We start from the raw sequence: 17875 nt of genomic DNA, 5'->3' as shown, positions 1-17875 counted from the left end.
CTAATCCATTCAATAGAAAAAGCATGACTGAATCCATAAACAGAATAAATTCTATGATTATTTGGAGAAGAAAACATCAACGATGAATTGAGAATGATAAAACAAAAAAGTTTTAGCAAATAAAAATGAAATACATGAATTAAAATAAATTAGAAATACCATCTAATGTGCAAGTTCATCCCTAACCCTACTTGAGAATTTAGTTACCCATAAACATAATGAACAACAAAAATTTTCAGAGAAAACTGAAGTGAACGGCGGCCATGAAAGTGATTTTCTCATTTCTTCAGATCTGCCTCTTGTGCCTCCTCTCCCCCTCTATTTCGTGCTAATGATATGTTTATATAGGGTATGAAAGAAACCCTAATGTCCTCTTAATTTTCGCATAAAAAAATTGCTTAAATTTTAGAACTTATCTTAGCAGCTACGTACGCTCTTCAATATTTAGAATTTGGAAATCCTTATTAGATACAAAGTTATAGCCCTTTAAAATAACTTTTTAATGCATTAAGAATCGCATCAATCCGATATGTGAATAAAAGATACAGTCAAAAGACTAAAGTATGTCCAGACTGTCTCCTAGCGAATTTCAGACTTGGACTTCTTGTGGTTTCATCTTGTGATTTTTTTTCTTTTTCTTTTCTTCTAAATTGCTCTCAAACCCCATGAATGTCCTCCTTTGAATTTGACTGAGCTTGACTTGCTCTTTTATAAACTCTGAAATTAAACATAAAAAAACTGCTTAGGAGTATCCCAACGTAAATAGAAACTCAATTTAAGAATACACATTAATTCCTAATATTTCTATTCACATTTTAGCATTTTAGTCCAATAATAGGGTATTTAGAGTGCATTTTCGCATACTCATCAGCACTCAACAGGTATGTCCATCTTTCTTGGTTATATAATGATCATTTGTTAATACCACCAAAATGATGATAGAAACCATTTTTCTCTTGCTAGTACTACAAGAGAAAAATGAAGGATAACTTCAAGAGCAAAAACACAACCTCCAAAACCACAACACAACAAACCCAGTGAAAAAATATACGTTTTATTTAATATCAAAACTCCATAAGCATTTTTCCCACAACAAATGCAAAATGAGGGGGTAAAATCCAACTTTCAAGAGTAAAACCACAACCTTAGAAACCATATATCCAAGCATTAATGAACTAAAAAAAAATTAAAAAAAAAAAAAACCAACCAAAGTGAGAAAGGGATTACCTTACTGTCTTGGAATGGAAGACACGCACCAATGAGGATGAAAGTTTTTTGCGATTTGGGAACTGAGAGGAGCAGAATGGGAAGGGGATTTTTGTGATTCGGAAGTGAGAGGAGCAGAATGGGAAGGGGATTTTTGTGATTGGGAACTGACTCGGAGTAGTATGGGTCTTTTCTCTGGGTTTGTGACCCGACTGCGATTCGAGGCTTACTAAGGAGATGAAGAGACTATGCGATTCAAAAGTGAGCGGAGCATGGGTCTGTGAGCCATCATGTCTGTACGATCTGGGTTTTTTGTGATTTGAAATTTATACGAGGTACAGAATGGTTCACCATCCATTCAGAAGTGAGACTGCTATTCCACCCATTGACAAAGCTGAGAGGAGCAGAGTGGGTTTGAAAGGAGACAAATCGTGTTGGAGAGGAATCGTGTTACTGTTGCCGCTCGGTTTTTTTTGGGTGGGGGGGGGGGGGGGGGGGGGGAAGGAGAGATGACTTCAGACCGTGAACTTCAAAACCGTGTAAGTGGAAACCGTGACATAACGGTCAGACCGGGTTCGTCATGTCCCGGTGTGGGGTGTATGCGCGTGGACCGGCTTTAGACTAGATTTTTCCAAATATGTTGCCAACGCTCAAAAAGGTTTGGATGAAAGGCCTGAGAGAGTCACTTAAAGCAAGTAGGCAGGCCCTGCCCATTCCTCTCCGAGCGGCAGCAAAAGCAATGCGAAATATCACAATGCCGTTTTCATATAATCCTAAGCAATTCCATGTCGGCAGTTGAAACAGGTTATCTAATTGACGTAGACTAGATTAATCAAGCCAGAAAATTGAACTACCTTGTATGATATACCGATTTATTCATTGAAGAAAATATAGGTAAAAAATCCGGGTAATTTGTACAAATATGTGGACTCTTTTATACCTAAACAGAGTTGGGATTGGTGTACGTACAGCAGCAGATGGAGAAACGGGTATGTATAAAGGGTGATTATGGCTGTCTGTTTTGACGAAAGAATTTATTTAGTCAAGCAGTGTGCGTTATTGGGGCAGTTCTATTCAGCCTCTCAAGTATGCCATTTGCCTTCCTCTTGGCCCAGGACGTCCCGCTTTGTGCAAGCCTACTGAGTGTACCATTGACATTTTCTTCTTCTCTAATTTCCACCAATTTAGTCCTATCAATCATACAGATTGCATAGAGAATGGCAGCACTATTCTCCTTGCTGCGTTCGCAAATGTCCCCCCTAATGAAACTGAGCAAACAAGGCACGGCACCAAGCTCAGACATTTCCTCAACTGCCTTCTGATGGCCTGAAAGCATTGCAAGTATGGTCAACAACTCATCAACTAATATGCCGTCCATGATCTTTTTCAAAATCACTTTGACTGCACCTCCTTGGACAGCCCTCCGTTTATTCTCGCGGACGATACATAGGTTGAATATTGCCGAAGCAACATCCTTCATGACTAATGGATGCCCCTCGTCTAAAAGATCAATTAGAGGTCCGAGAGCACGAGATTCTCCAATAATGAGCTTGTTTGAGTCAAGGGCTGATAATGTGAAGAGAGCTGCAGCAGCATTGCTTTTTGTTTGAATGTTTCCATGTATTAAGGATTCAATTAGCAGGGGTATGACCACTGGATTCTCTGCCACTAGTCTCTTATAATTATTATCTTGAATTGAGACATTTAGAACCGTTGTGATCAAATCCTCTTGGAGATCAGGATGAGTATCAACCCTGCCTGCTGATAGTGGATTGAGCAACTGAGGAATGGCATCAGTGAATTCACCAAAAAGGGCCCGGAATGATGGCATTTTCTTCGTTAGACGCCGAAGCTCTTTCGCAGCTTCTTTCTGCTCATTAAGGGGTTGGGACAACTTTTTGAGCAGCAAACTTAGATACCCTCGGTCTGCAGCAGTTTCTAGCTCATCATCAATATCCTGTGCAGCATTTTGAAGCTCAACTCCATTCTCCCTGCACCAGTGGGAAATCATTTCTCTGACCAATTTATTAGAAGTAAGAACTATATGAGGTAGAACTTCTTGGGTTTTAGGGCATATCCCGTGGCCTTCATTCAACCTCCTCTGGATGAATATACGATCGTAAGTCTGCATGTCATCAGGGGTAAAAATTCACTAAAATGAGTTATACTGTGACTCTGCAGATGAGTGAGAGAAGAACATAGGAAACATCAAAACAAAAACAAAAGGAAAGGACATGAAAATGAAGATTGTACAGATATGATATTAAGTTCGTTGCTGAATTAATTGGTACTTGGTTGGCAATAAATCCATTAATGATATCAATTAGTGAGAACATATTCATAATTCTACATCTTTCAGAAAAAGTTTGCGGTCCAGACCTAGACCATCTTTTGCACTATGTAAATTCCAAGATCTCTTCTTGTTCAAGCATTTTAAAACCAAAAAGAGTGGAAAATTCTATGATGAAACTCGAAGCAAGAAACTGAGATGAAAGCATCAAATAAATATAGAAAATGCCAAATCATCAATGGTAACAGAAGTTCAAACTGATAGGAAGAAAGAATTCATATTGTAACGAAAAATGTTAGAGTAGAAGTTTTGTACAGAAATTGGTAGTAGATATTTTGGATATCTTGATGAGTAGAGATATGTAAGTGTGTGGTAATTTAACTTCAAAACTCGAATCACTTTCTGCTTTTCACGTAAAGACAATGGAGGAAGTCATTAAAAGCAATATTTGATTATATATTCTACAGGAAATCTATTGATTCTATGTCGTGGGAAATTGGGGGCATCATATCATCGAGTTTGGAACATAATCTAGATTGAATTGAAGCGAACTTGAAGAAAAAAAATTTCCGAAAATACATTAAAAAGTCTTGATACTAGAATCCCAAATATGAGTAAAAAATAACCAAGTGAGAGGCTGAACCAAAAGTCGCACGTCCAAAATGCCCGAAATCCATTGCTGAGAGAGAGAGAGAGAGACAGAGAGAGTCCCTAATAAGAAATGTTATCAAAACGTAAAATCCTTGCATGCGTATTCACACTGAGCGAACAAACTAAAAACCAACAAGAAATGTATATGGAAAGACAACAAGAAAAGTAAAATTTTTAAGAAAAAGAAAAAGGAAAAAGAGAGGATTAAAAAAGCATGCTAAGAACCTCTCCAGTGGTCAAGACAACGGGGTCTCTCATGATCTTTCTCGAAATGGGGCATCTGAATTCTTCAGGAACAGCCCAAAGATCTTCCAATTTCATACAAAGGGACTTGTTGAATTTCAAGACCCTTAAAGAACGCAAGGTCCTGATGGCCTCGTCGGTCGTCTCTACCTTATAGTCATCTTCATCCAAAATCATCTTCACCAGTGTCCGCAACTCATTCTTCAGCACCGTGGCCTTGGCTGATACAACACCATCAGTCTCCGAGACCCCAGTTTTAGCCATATTTGGAGCAAGAATAACCAAGAAAAACTCGTGGAACGAGAAGAATGCGAATTAGATTTTGTAACGGAGGAGGTAGCGAATTATGGGCTTCTACTTGATCATTTCCTTTCTTTCTTCAATTCTCTCAGTCCGAATCTTCTCTCTCTCTCTATTTATTAGATAAATAACTTTGCAGTCGTAATTCCTAAGCACTGCTATTTAAAAATAAATAAATACGAAATTTATATTAAAAAAATTAATTTTTTAATAATAAATTATTATTTTTTAAAACAATTACGTGACGCTTATTTTAAAACTGTACGTAATATTAAGAGATCAATAATTCTACAGCCAGTTGGCTTGCAGCCTTGCCAGAGCCTCGTGGCTAATGTGGCAGTTTATTTATAAAAAAACATAAGCCGGAAATGAAATACGTGAAATATGGAAAATTAGAGAGTAAAAATGAAATGCGAAATTTGAAGAGAGAGAGTAAAAACCTAAGAGCATCCCCATTCGGTTTTACTTTCCCATTCCTATAATTTAACTCAAATACTCATTTCTTTAAATTTATCCCTAAAATTTGTTTATCTTCTAAAAACCTCCTACATCCCATTCCTCATCCCTATCTCTATTCTTTTAAATAATATTTCTCTATTATTTTTTTATTACTTTTTTCTCTCTCTTCCATTTACAATCTTAACTACTAACTGTTTTGTCTTATTATCTTTTTTTTTTTAAATATCACTTTCTACTAAATATTTATTGGAGATTAAGACTATCCAATACAGTATTTTTTTTTTTAAATTGAAATTCGTAGGAATAAAATAAAATGTTTTTATTAATTAGTGCATTTTCTAACGTGATGACAAATTTAATTAGATTCGGACTCAATATTTTTTAATTGGATGCAACGGTAATATTTCAGCAACTTTTCTTCAACGGTAATATTTTCTATCTTAACTACGAACGGTAATATTTTTTGTTTTTTTTTCAAGGGTAATATTTTGTATTTTTTCTCCAACGGTAATATTTTTTGTTTTTTCTCCAACGGTAAATTTTTGAATCTTTTTTCCAACGGTAACTTTTTTTGTCTTCTCTCAAACGGTAACATTTTTACTCCTATGTCAAACGATAGCAATAATTCCTTTATAAATATGCAAACTCAAGCCTCATTTCCTCTATACAAACCAAACTTCTATTGCATCCTTTCATCTCCTACTCCTTTCATCCTATGGCTCGTACTTTCTTTCGCAAATTATTGACATACGTATCATCTGAAGATGATAGCGATGTTCAAAACATGGAGGCGGATGGTCAGTCATCGAGGCGACGTGGCAATAGCCAACGTCGTAAGTTTATTCGACGTGATCATGTTTAGGGACACGAGCGTCTATTTCGTGATTACTTTGCTGAAAATCCAGTATATCCCTCGAATCTATTTCGAAGGAGATTTCGGATGAGTCGTCCCCTATTTCTTCGTATTCTAAATGAAGTAGAGTCTTACGACCCGTACTTCATCCAGAGAAGAGATAATGCCGGCCGACTCGGTTTATCTTGTATGCAAAAAATCACTACAGCACTTAGAATGCTGGCGTATGGGGTTACTAGAGATTTTATGGATGAATACATACGTATTGGTGAAAGCACCGCAATGGAGAGCCTAAAAAAATTTTCTGAGACAGTAGTAACTGTTTTCTCAAAAGAATATCTAAGGTCTCCAACTGCTAATGATATAGCCCGATTGCTTGCAATTGGAGAACAACGAGGATTCCCAGGAATGCTGGGAAGAATTGATTGCATGCATTGGAAGTGGAAAAATTGTCCCGCAGCTTGGAAAGGTATGTACTCTGGCCACATCCGTGAACCAACTATTATTTTAGAAGCAATTGCTTCATATGATCTTTGGATATGGCATGCCTTTTTTGGTATGCCCGGTTCACATAACGATATTAATGTGCTAGAGAGATCTTTTATTTTTACGGAACTTGCCCAAGGACGTGCTCCTCCAGTCAATTACACTATCAATGACAACGACTATACTATAGGCTATTACCTTGCGGATGGTATTTATCCCAAGTGGCGAACTTTTGTGAAAACGATTCCATCACCACGTGGAAATAAGAAGAAAAATTTTGTGAAAGCACAAGAATTCGCAAGGAAAGATGTCGAGCGTGCATTCGGGGTACTTCAACAACGATTTGCTATCATTCGTGGACCTTCCCGAATGTTTAAAGTGAAGGAACTAACGAATATAATGAAAACATGTGTTATTCTACATAATATGATAATTGAAGACGAGCGTGATGATAGTGAGTGTTTGAACATTGAATATGATCAACTTGATGATAATCTCCCCGAATTGTCGCGCAATCATACAACTGAGCTTACAGACTTCATCCAGCGTCATCATGATATTAGAGACAGCTCAACACATCATCAGTTTCAAGAAGATCTAATTGAACATCAATGGCTTTTACATTCACAACATTAGTCAGGGTTGCTTTACCTTTTATTATTTCCTTAATGTAATTGGGCTCTTATGTTTAAGTTAATCGGATTTGCATTTGTATTTCATTATTGTTATCAATTTCCGGAATATATTAATGGTAATCAAGTTTGTTTATGAAAATGGGGCCTTGAGTCATTAATTGCACAACCCTATCATACTTCCCATATTATCAAATACAAAAAAGATTAATTACATGTATGTTTACACATATAATTGTTACAAACATAAAATAAGAAATCAAATACAAAATAATCAATCCAAATCATCGAACCGACTGCGTCTCGCCATGACCTCCCTCTGGAGTTGTTGGAAAAACAGCCGCTGCAATTCTGGCATGACACTCACATCCATCATCATAATGCGCTGATCCTATTCCTTCTTCGCGAGCTCCACTTTCTCAGCCTCCAACCGAAGCCGTTCGTCCTCTTGTCGTAATTTTCTGGCCTCTGTCTCCTTGTCATACGCCATCTTCTCGGCTTTAAGACGAAAAAACTTTCTCCTGAGCACGTGACTCCTCCAACAGAGTATATTTCATCTTCCTGAGTTGGAAGTTCTCCTCTGCATGCTGGCCTTGGGCCTTTCATTTTCCTTTCTCAGCTTTCCTTCCAATTGGTCGATCGGGCTCCATAACTTCATTCTCCATCACATGGTCCGCCTCGAGATCAAAAACAGAATCAATTGTAGCTCCAGAACATCGAGTTGGGGTCGGGGATGGGGACATCATCTTCCTCCGCTTTGGATTCTCCTTTGTCGTGCGCCAAATCCACTTAGGTTGGTCCTTCAACAGGTGCCAACAATGCTCGAACTGGAATAAGCATTTCTCTAGCAATTGGTACATAACCTTCGCTTTGTCAAACTTGTAAGAGAAAAAGAAACAAATGTTAAATCAATAATTGTGAACAGAAATTGTTTGAGTAAAGGACTTTGGGATTTGATAATGTTACCTTATCTTGCTCGGTCATGCCACTTTGATTTAACCCTTCAACTTGGGCTAGTTTCGCACAAAATTTGTTTGTGGCCTTTTGGATCACTGACCACCGGTGAATTAAAGACTTTATTGTCCTCTCATTTGTGGTTTCTTTAAATTGTTGAAAGTACTCAAAATTTTTTTCCCAAAGCTGTGAGTGTTTTTGATATGTTCCCTGGACGGCATCAAGGCTACAATTTAGCCATGCGGAGACAAGTAACTTGTCTTCCTCGGAGGTGAAGTTCGCACCCCTCACTGATTTCCTAACACCGATAGGGTCGTTAGGGAGTTGAGGTGGAGAGTCATCAAGGGTTACTGGAGATGCTCCACATTGCCCACCATAAGTGGGCTCGAGTTGAGGATCTTGACTTAGGAGGTTTGTGAAGTACATATGTCCAGAGTCTTGTGAATCCATTGCTAAAAACGCATTGAAAATGTTAGAAACTAGTTTCGAAAAGTTTGGGGTGTTAGTCCGGGTGGATGGCTCAGAAACCGTTTGGTATGATCTTGGAAAGTTGGCATCCCATTGATGGCCAAAACAACCGGTTGCCAATACTTATTGGCCGTCCTGATTACCTATCCATTGGGGAAATGACCATTAAATTTCCCATATCCCCACAAACGGTTGTCATCATCACAGCCTTGTGGTTTAGTTTACACACAATATAACTCAATTAATCAATAATACCAAACAACATGCAAAACAAAATAATCCTAAATACGAGCATCCCCATCCGGTTCTACATCCATATCGAATATATAAATAATTAAAAAGGCTCAGAATGGTGTAAATATTGACACCATGTGTAAGCAAGGAGCCCAACATTCGAATGGCTGCAAAATCTCACCCGAACCCCGATTGCCTTTTGTGAAAAGTACCACAAACTGCAATATGGCAATTCGGGTGAGAATTACCCCGCCATATCGATGGGGCCCCATACACACTTCTGACATAACCCGCACTATAACACCATGATCACAGCCTAATATAAACCCTCTCCCCTGATAGATACGCAACATTGCAAATGACCCAACGCCAAATATCAAAATGAGCAAACTATTTTATTCCAAGGACAGTTGCAATATTCCATCAATTCAAGCATAAAGTTATTAGCATGTTGGGCTATTAATACCTTCCATAATATAGAGTTATGTGGAGAGAAATTCCACTCACTAATTATATTAAAAAATAGGAGTCCGAAAGCCTTTAAAATGTATTTTCCAAACACAAGGAAATAATAACAAACAAGAGCAAGAGACTAAAATAAAGGGGCTGAATACAGCATGTTAAAGGACCAAGAGCAACATTTTCATAGCAGCATGTTATTGGAGCACCAATAAAAATCCATCAATTCAAGATGATTTTAAATTGCATAATGAAAACAGAATTTAGAAGAGAGATCACAACATTCAGGGGCAAATTCAACATTGGATATGAAAGACCAAGAAACAGCAGCCCAAGAAGCATGCTTTGAAGGAAAAAGATATGGAAAAAAATGTAGATCCCAAGTTCTCTCAAGCAAAGATGTTCACAGCAACTGAAAACCAAACTTCGATCACCAAAGATTCAAAATTTACAATCTATTCTGGCCCACCAAACAATACATGTGAGCTAGATAATCATCACAGGAAAAGAGTATACATTTTCGCAGCAACCAAACAATAGCCAAAGGAAAATATGACAGAAACATCATGGAGGATTTTCGGGGTTCCCAAACAATCACAGAAGGAAAAACAGGGCAGCAAATATTTTCTGAAATTCGCACCAACCAAACAGGGGCACCATTCATCAAAACGCAAGCCAAACCTCATCTCATTTCCCAGCAACCAAACGTGATTACTCAAGAAAATATGCAACCAAACCGCAGCAAATTTTCACAGCAACCAAACGGGTTGCTCAGGAAAAAATCAAAGGAAACCATCGTCTATTTTCACAGCAACCAAACGGGTTGCTCAGGAAAAAATCAAAGGAAACCATCGTCTATTTTCACAGCAACCAAACGGGTAACTCAGGAAAAAAGAAATCAACCCTTCCATAAATTTTCACATCAACCAAACGGATAACCCAGGGAAATAGCCACAAGAAAACCCTATGAGTTTTGCACACCGATCAAACATTTCGCACAAAGCATTTCCACTTTCATCACCAAGAAACACGCAAGAAATTAACAGGGGTGAGAAAATGAGAAGAAGAATACCGATTTCCTAGCAGGAGAGGCGAAATCGGGAGCACCAACCATCGGGAGGGATGAACGCGGGACAGGATGGGGAAATGGGATTTGGGGATGTACAGTAGGTCCCCAAAGATGGGGATTTCCTGTACGTCCCGAAAATTAGAAACCCATTTTAGGGAACCGGATGGAGGGAGGGTTTTAGAGAAAACCCTAAAACTTTCAACAAATAATAGGGAAATGGGGGGGATGGGGAACCGAATGGGGATGCTCTAAGAGAGAGTCTGCGTCTTCTTCATTATGACTTGTGCGTCTTCTTCGTCGTGCATCTAGCTTCTCCCGAGCGTCTCCAGAGCTGTCTCCAAGGGTCTGCAAGAAGAACATTTTTGGTGAGATTCTTGAAACATTTCTTCACTTTTCCCTCAGATTTCTTAGAGTTCATTTTAAATATTTTCTGGAATGGATCTGTCATAGGCCAGCATCTAAGTGAAAGTTGAGCTTGGGAGCATCCCTTCATGTTTGCGAAACCAGAGAGTGGGAGTTGATCTCTGAGTCTCGGTTGAAGTCGTGGGTATATATCTTTGAGGTCGGCGCTCACTTTAGATGGTGATGATGTGATTTGGTTCTTCAAAACCTAGTCTGCCGAACATTTTTGGTAAGATTCTTGAAACATGAGTTTTACATACCCATTGGAAATGCTGTGATTAGACTTGTCTAGTTAATTGAATGATGTTAAGCCCATGTCAGGGAGTCTGCCATTTTTGTTTGTTGCACAACACAGTAGCTTTCTCTTTTAGAGTTTGTCTGTTACAATTTAGGAGCATAAAGCATTTGGAGGACAATTCCCTCATGCAAAAAATCAATACAACAAACTATTTTCTCTCTTTCCCTATCTCTCTCTCCTTCTCTCACATTATGTAGGCACTCACCCTCAAAGCAAGCCTATTCCTTCTTCACTGATTAGGCGTAACACTCTATTTGCGATGGTCTCCCTATAATCGTGGGTTCGATACATAGTCCTCAAGCATGATTATTCCGTCTCTCTCACCTTTAAGGTCCCTCACTTCATCTACATTTTTCACTTGTGATTTTCTTGCATTGTTTTTTGTTCATTTTGATTGATTGCTCTCGTTGGAATTAACTTTTTTCTTTAAATATTTATTTGGGTTCCTGTTTATTTTCTGTTTGGTTTCTGTTTGTGGGGTTTGTTCTAAATAGCGAATGAGTTTTTTGGGAATATTTATATCAATGAAGTATTATTTCACTCTAAAATGGGAAAAAAAGGTGATGGTTTGGGTTCTTAGGATTTTTAGATAATAGACGAAATAGTGGCCTAGTGCAATACACAAACATAAGAGGTGCTATATGAGGGCTTTATCCTTTAAGTTGTGCTCTTCACAAGATCTAAACCTCAAGTCTAAAAGGTGAGGCATCTTCTTTGAGGCTTGCCTCATCGTGTAATCCTGAAAAAAATTTTGATCATATTAGCTAACTTATACTTGTTACAGTCGGGTGTATTCGGGGGTCGGATCCTCGAGGGTCACATTCTCCCAATTACCTAAAAAAATTTACTTTTGGACTATGCAGAGGGTATACATGGTTTAGTGATGCTTAATATTCTTAATGGGTTTACTGCACTTGTTTTATTTTACTTTTTTTAGGGAAATTTTTTAATTAAAAAAAATTTGTTTTCCTTGTAATTTCCTGACGATATCTGCAATTTGATGCAACACTATGAAAGAAGTCAAATAAAATCTGGAGAAGCAAAGGATGTTGTTTGGAAGAATATGTTTCCAGGAAAGTTGATGTACTTTTATTGGAATAGGGGAGATGAAATGGCTCTGACAATAGGTGCTCCAAGAGGGACTCTACTTGTCCAAAAATTACCAGTTACAGACCCAAAGTAACTTTAGGTTTCTTTTACCAAAGAGAGCTGTAACAGCCTGCTAAAAATTCAATGGAAGAATTTCTATAGACTTTAGGAACCTCGTGAAAACTCCGTAAGTTTTCACAAGTTGACTAATTGCAAAGGTTTTAGTCCGTCAACTTAGTCAGTGTTATCACTCACTATGGTGCCAGAAATGCCATTTTAATTGCTTGAGGTAGTTAGAAGTGTTAGAATATGTTATGGTCTATGCCACTAGACTTAGTTGAATATTTAGGATTTTATAGCGCGATAAGTCATTTTCATAATTTCGAACGGAACACCTTCGAGACTGTGAAATTATTTTTAGGGGCACTTTGGGGTTAAGTTTTGGTAAACAATTTTCACTGTAGGTTGATAGGAATATTTATGATTTTTCAATACTAATTTTATTACGTATTTTTTTGAAGTGAATAGTAACCTCGATAAGCGTACTAAGTGCAGCGTTTTCAAAATCAGTGTAAAATATCCAAATTAGGTTAGAGAAGTTTTATTTGGACACTTGGTAAGATCTTAGCCACACATAGTGAATAGTATTAAACACTTGGCATAAAGAGGAACTATTAGATGGATTTGTGAAGGAAATCAAGGTGTAAAATCATGCTATCTAAGCAAAACCTTTTTATCTAATCAACCAAATTGAGCCAGATTAAAGAGGATTTCAACCCTAGTGAAACCCTAAATGGTTGGAATCCAATTGAAACCCCAAAAACTTGGTTGAAACCAAAACCCTAAACGGTTTCCCCAAACCCTAAATTGGCCTTCAAACCCTTTTTGATCTAATGTCTAGCATTGTGTTTAATCACTTGATTAAATCACTTACACATGCAATTAACTTTTCAAATCCTTGTTATGACATCATTATCCAACCTTTTAAACCTTGAAAATTTTATTGGTCCAAGAAAAATTAGATTTAGGCTTGATAGTATCTCAAACCCTAACCAACCCCCCTTTAAACTCCAAATTGAAGCCCACTTGGTTGAGGCCCACCAAGGCCTACGAATTTGGCCACCTTGGTAAAACTTCTTGAAGAAGTTTCCTCCCCCACATGGAAGACCATCCACTGCCCTTGCCTGCACCCAATAGTACCTTGATGAGATGGAGAAACCCACCCCATCAACCTCCATACCTCACAGCTTTTGCAGGCAGTCCTTTGCCTCTCACTATTCTCTACTTTATGTCACATAGCCAAATCCAATCAAGGGTCATTCAAGTCCATATCTTCCCCCTCCAGAATTCTTGAGTCGTGCAAGACACACTTCCTTCCCTTTCATCACTTCTTCAGCCCGTTCTTAGAGAGAAATCCAAAAGAGCTCTCTCGAGCAAATTTCTGGGTCTTTTTACGTGGAGCTTTTCGACCCTTTTAAGGTATTTTTACACAATCAATCCTTCATAAAAGTTGTTTCTATTTGAGTATAACTTCCGTAGATATATTAATCATATAATTACATTGTCATTTGGTTGGTCAAAAGTATTTTTAACCATGGAAAGGTCATTCTGGGCTAGAAATTGGAGAGTATATTATGTTTTGGAGTTTTTGACCAAGCTAATGGACATATCTTGGTCCGAACATTTTATGGAGTGTTTTCAGCATGTGTTTAAGAGTTTTCATTGAGGTTTTGTTGCATGAATAAAGCTTTTGATGATAGATTTTCTTAAATCTAGAAACTTGAAAACTGGAAGTGGCAAAGCAATATTTATTTGGAGAAAGTTTGAATATTTCGATATTTGATCTTACTCTAAAGGTTTTGATATTTTATATGATAATTCTAAATCTATTATTTTCGTTTTAAGATGTTATTTTGAAAATTTTTAGTATTTTTTTCAAAGATATGATTTTTCTATGCAAGAGGATTTCGGTTAGGCCTAAGATTTGATGTTTTTGGATTAGATCCATGTTTTATTGATTTTTAGCCATGTGATTTTAAGTTTGATGGTTGAATATTCTTTAGGACAAATTTTTAACCATGTGATGCTTCATTTCAAAGATCTCACCTTCTTAAGCTATTGATCAAGAGATTTATCAAAGTTACTTGAGGAAAAAGTTTATGTTTTTGGACTAAGTGTAAAACCAAAAACTCTAAGTATTTTTTTTGTGATTTTTGTGACTTTAGTTTAATGATTTAAAGCACGGTTGATCTTAGATGATGTTATGAATATGTTAGAAGTAAGATTGATTTTTTTGGAATTCTTGGAGATGTTTAGATTTAGAGTCAAAACTTGTGATTCAAGTATTTCGATCTTTTTACAAAATGTTTGGTGTTGATTATTAGCTTTTTCTAAATGGATGTTTAAAGTATGGTTTTAAACTTAGGATATGAAGATCCTTATTGCAAAATTTTGGTTTAAGCATGAGTTTTGAAGTTAAAAGGAATTGCAACAAAAATCAAGAGAAATAGACTATGGATGTTTCGGCCATAGTGTGTTTTCCATAGTTGTGATTTGTTTTAAATTTTTCTGAGTTAATATTTGAGTTTAGGATAAAATTTGCATAAGGAATGTAAATTTTGGAAATTTTTGGAGTTAAGATGTGAAATCTTTAAGTTAGAGGTAAAATAGTCATTTTCCCACATGTAGAGGGTAAAATAGTGATTTTACTCTAAGTTGTCTTTTTTACACATTTTTAATTGTTAATAATTAAATTTTTTAACTTTTAGAATACTCTCTTATAGCTCCTCGTGTTTTGCACTTTATTCTTGTAGAATGCAACGATCCAGGTAAGTTAATTTCTGACTTACTATCAGTTTACGGTATATATATGATGGGTAAGGGAACTACAATTTATGTATGTGTTGCGCTTAAAATTTGACTCAAATTAATGAACCAAAAGTTTAGTGCAGTTTTACCTGCAAGTATACAGTTATTGTAGTATCTTACAGGATTGAATCCATAGGGATTGACTTTTGTGATAAAGAAAATAAATTTAGATAATGAAACGAAGTTACTAAAAGAAATGTGCAATCAAATGAAGATTGATAAAATAACTAAATCAAACTAAAATGATAAAATGAATTGATATGGAGAAAGACTAAGGTTTCGAGGATCCGTTTAATAATTTATGATATTGTTTCCGATCGATTTACTTCAATTAAACTAGAATAATGATTCCGTTTAATTGGAAGATTTAGCATTTAAGATCAAGAAAAAAATAGTCGCTTATGATTGAGCGTAAACGATTGATGATTAAAACATTTACAAATCTATTTGAATACCACAGGGATTCCTCAAGCATTCACTGTATTCGAAAATCACAACGAATCAATATGAGTATATAGATAATCAAAATATCCAATAATAAAATCTTTCAATCGATCAAGCTCGCAGAATAAATTTTACGTGGATCCGAAAACAATATTTAAATCATTAAACTTCACCGCTAACCTTAGTATGAAAATTTAGCCAACAATATTCATCACAAGTGCTATAAAAATATTGTTCAGGATAAAATTAAAATAAAATACAATGAAACCACACAATAACATAAAACTGAAAAGAAAATAAAATAAAATAAAAGTTAAAACTCCCTCTCCGTTTGGTGTTCGTTCCGTTTGCTCCAAACTCACTTCCGTCTGCTCTCTCCAACGCTCAGTGTCCCCGTGCAACGTGACTCCCAAACGTTGAAGTGCAACGTCTAACCTCCCGAAAGCAAGCCAGCCCACGTCTCTGTCTAAGAACCCTTCCTTTTTCGTTCCAGTTTCAACCAAACGAAAATGAAAACTGGTTCCGCAGCTACTTTGTTTCTTTCTCCGAAAACAGAGAACCCAGTTCTTGCGTATCAGTAGCTTTCTCCTTCAGCCTGAGTTTACGTAAAACCAGTAGCTTCTCAACTCTCCTTCAGCTTGAGTTTACGTTAAACTGTGTCTTTCCAGCTTTCAAAAAATTAACCACCTCCGTAACCTCTCCTCAGCCTAGCTTTCCCTTCAGCGATGGACCGCCACGAAGAAACGCCATAAAACTCCCTTGAACGTAAACTCCCTCTATTTTTCTTTTTCTCTCCACGTCTTCCCTCCCTGGCCAGTCTCACTCCAGCCAGGAGGGGGAAGCCCCCCCGTCCCCCACGTAAACCCTTCTCTTCTCACCCTCTTTATTTCTGGAAACTCCCCAAGTACCTACTACACCAACTTCCTCCCAGCAAAATAAAACAACTTCACATCATGCACCGACTTTCAGTTCCAGCACAACACAGCTCCTCCTTTTCAACTCTAACGTCCCTACCTCTTTTCAATTCCAAACACACCTCAACTCTGCTACAACTCTGCTACATCCCTACTCACCCTCTCTTCTGCTCTCTCTCCACGTCTTCCCTCCCCCAGCCAGTCTCACTCCAGCCAGAGGGGGGGGGGGGGGGAAGCCCCCAGTCCACCTCCTCTACGTAAACCAGCAATATATATATATATATATATACAGCTGCCTCACGTCGGTGCCAAACTTCTTCCTCAAATCAAATTAATACTTTTCAGCACAATCAAATTCCAGCACGTCTCCATTGGTTGAAAACGCCTACACGGCTGCCTTGAAACTCAAGCATGGCTCCTTTGCTCACCTAGTCTCCTATCTCTTCTCTACCCTTTTTTTCTACCGTCCAGCCACACACACACACACATATATATATATAAATAGTTGCCTTAAGTTGCAAACTTCCTCCAATTCAAACACGGCACGGCATGTACTTCCATGTTCTTTCTTTTTTTATTTTTTTCCAGCCCACATGCCTTCACGTTTTAGCTCCCTCTTTAGACTTTGACTTTGTATGTATTTGTCCACCGCAAAATATTTTCTTCATCGCATGTGTTTATGAACAATCAAGGTAAGAAAGAAATCATCTTCATTTTGTGTCTTATTTTTCAGCTGCCAAGTACTTCCTTCCTTTTCTTCATTCCTCTCAACTTTTAGTCAAAAGTTCCAACCGAATCTCATTTGAATTTTATTTAAACTGAAAATAAGAAGAAGAAATAACACTCAAAAATAAATTAAAAGAAAAATAGATTATCAAAAACAGACTATATATGTGAGGAAATATTGTCCCATTAAATCATAATTATAAAATTAAGCATAAACATGATATCAATCAAGTAAAAATCACAACTCGTATTTATGCTTTATTAACCATTTTTCCATCTAAAACCAATAATAGTGTCACGAAGAATTTAAAATACATTAATTTTAAATAGCTAAAACATGCAATATTTCAGCTCAATCACACCCCCCAACTAGCTTTTTGCTAATCCTTGAGCAAAATAGTGAAAATTAATTGAGATGAACATCGCATAAAGTTCGAAATTCAAACAAAAACAATCAAACATAATTCTAAATTCTCACAAAAAATCGATTCGTGACTTCTCAACACCAGGAGTTGTATCCACAAGGAAAGTCTCAACAATTATTCACATAGAATTAGGGCAAATATCTTAGAACTTGGATATGTGTGTGTGGCTAAATCTCTGTGTGTTCCTCACTAATAAACATGATTTATCATAGAATTTTTCAACCTTAAGATTAATCATTATTGATTCTAACTACCTCAAAGCCTAAGGGACTAGCAGTTTTCACGCCAACTCTGTTTAAAAGTTGAACACTCAACCCCCAAAGTTTTGGGTAACTGTTTCTAGCCCTTTATTTAGGAAAACTTACACAATTTTCCTTTTTCTTTTCTTTTTTTATTTTATTTTTA

General features: G+C 37.0%; 2 protein-coding genes across 2 annotated transcripts; one reads left to right on the top strand and one right to left on the bottom strand.

Moving 5' to 3' along the window:
- Positions 1-2051: 2051 nt before the first annotated feature.
- Positions 2052-4791, bottom strand: LOC122318643 (U-box domain-containing protein 9-like). Its single transcript, XM_043136204.1, has 2 exons — positions 4373-4791; positions 2052-3331 (listed from the first exon to the last, which is right to left on the bottom strand). The coding sequence occupies exons 1-2, from the start codon at positions 4652-4654 to the stop codon at positions 2249-2251; spliced, it is 1365 nt and encodes a 454-aa protein (XP_042992138.1). The 5' UTR covers positions 4655-4791; the 3' UTR covers positions 2052-2248.
- A 1131-nt stretch (positions 4792-5922) lies between these two features.
- Positions 5923-7124, top strand: LOC122274491. Its single transcript, XM_043083529.1, has 3 exons — positions 5923-5946; positions 6012-6406; positions 6620-7124. The coding sequence occupies exons 1-3, from the start codon at positions 5923-5925 to the stop codon at positions 7122-7124; spliced, it is 924 nt and encodes a 307-aa protein (XP_042939463.1).
- The last annotated feature ends 10751 nt before the right edge of the window (positions 7125-17875 follow it).

Source organism: Carya illinoinensis, chromosome 8 (assembly GCF_018687715.1).
Source record: "Carya illinoinensis cultivar Pawnee chromosome 8, C.illinoinensisPawnee_v1, whole genome shotgun sequence".
NCBI lineage: Eukaryota > Viridiplantae > Streptophyta > Magnoliopsida > Fagales > Juglandaceae > Carya > Carya illinoinensis.
Note: the sequence above shows the minus strand (reverse complement) of the source record. Positions and strands in the feature narration are given on the sequence as shown.

What these genes read in the sequence shown, in the direction of transcription:
- LOC122318643 (XM_043136204.1), bottom strand. Translation starts at nt 4,654, where the DNA reads ATGGCTAAAACTGGGGTCTCGGAGACTGATGGTGTTGTATCAGCCAAG. An exon ending in TTGTCTTGACCACTGGAGAG is followed by an intron (nt 3,332 to 4,372) that starts GTTCTTAGCATG and finishes GATGACATGCAG; the next exon opens with ACTTACGATCGTATATTCAT.
- LOC122274491 (XM_043083529.1), top strand. Translation starts at nt 5,923, where the DNA reads ATGTTCAAAACATGGAGGCGGATG. An exon ending in TCAAAACATGGAGGCGGATG is followed by an intron (nt 5,947 to 6,011) that starts GTCAGTCATCGA and finishes GATCATGTTTAG; the next exon opens with GGACACGAGCGTCTATTTCG. An exon ending in GGAGAACAACGAGGATTCCC is followed by an intron (nt 6,407 to 6,619) that starts AGGAATGCTGGG and finishes TTTTACGGAACT; the next exon opens with TGCCCAAGGACGTGCTCCTC.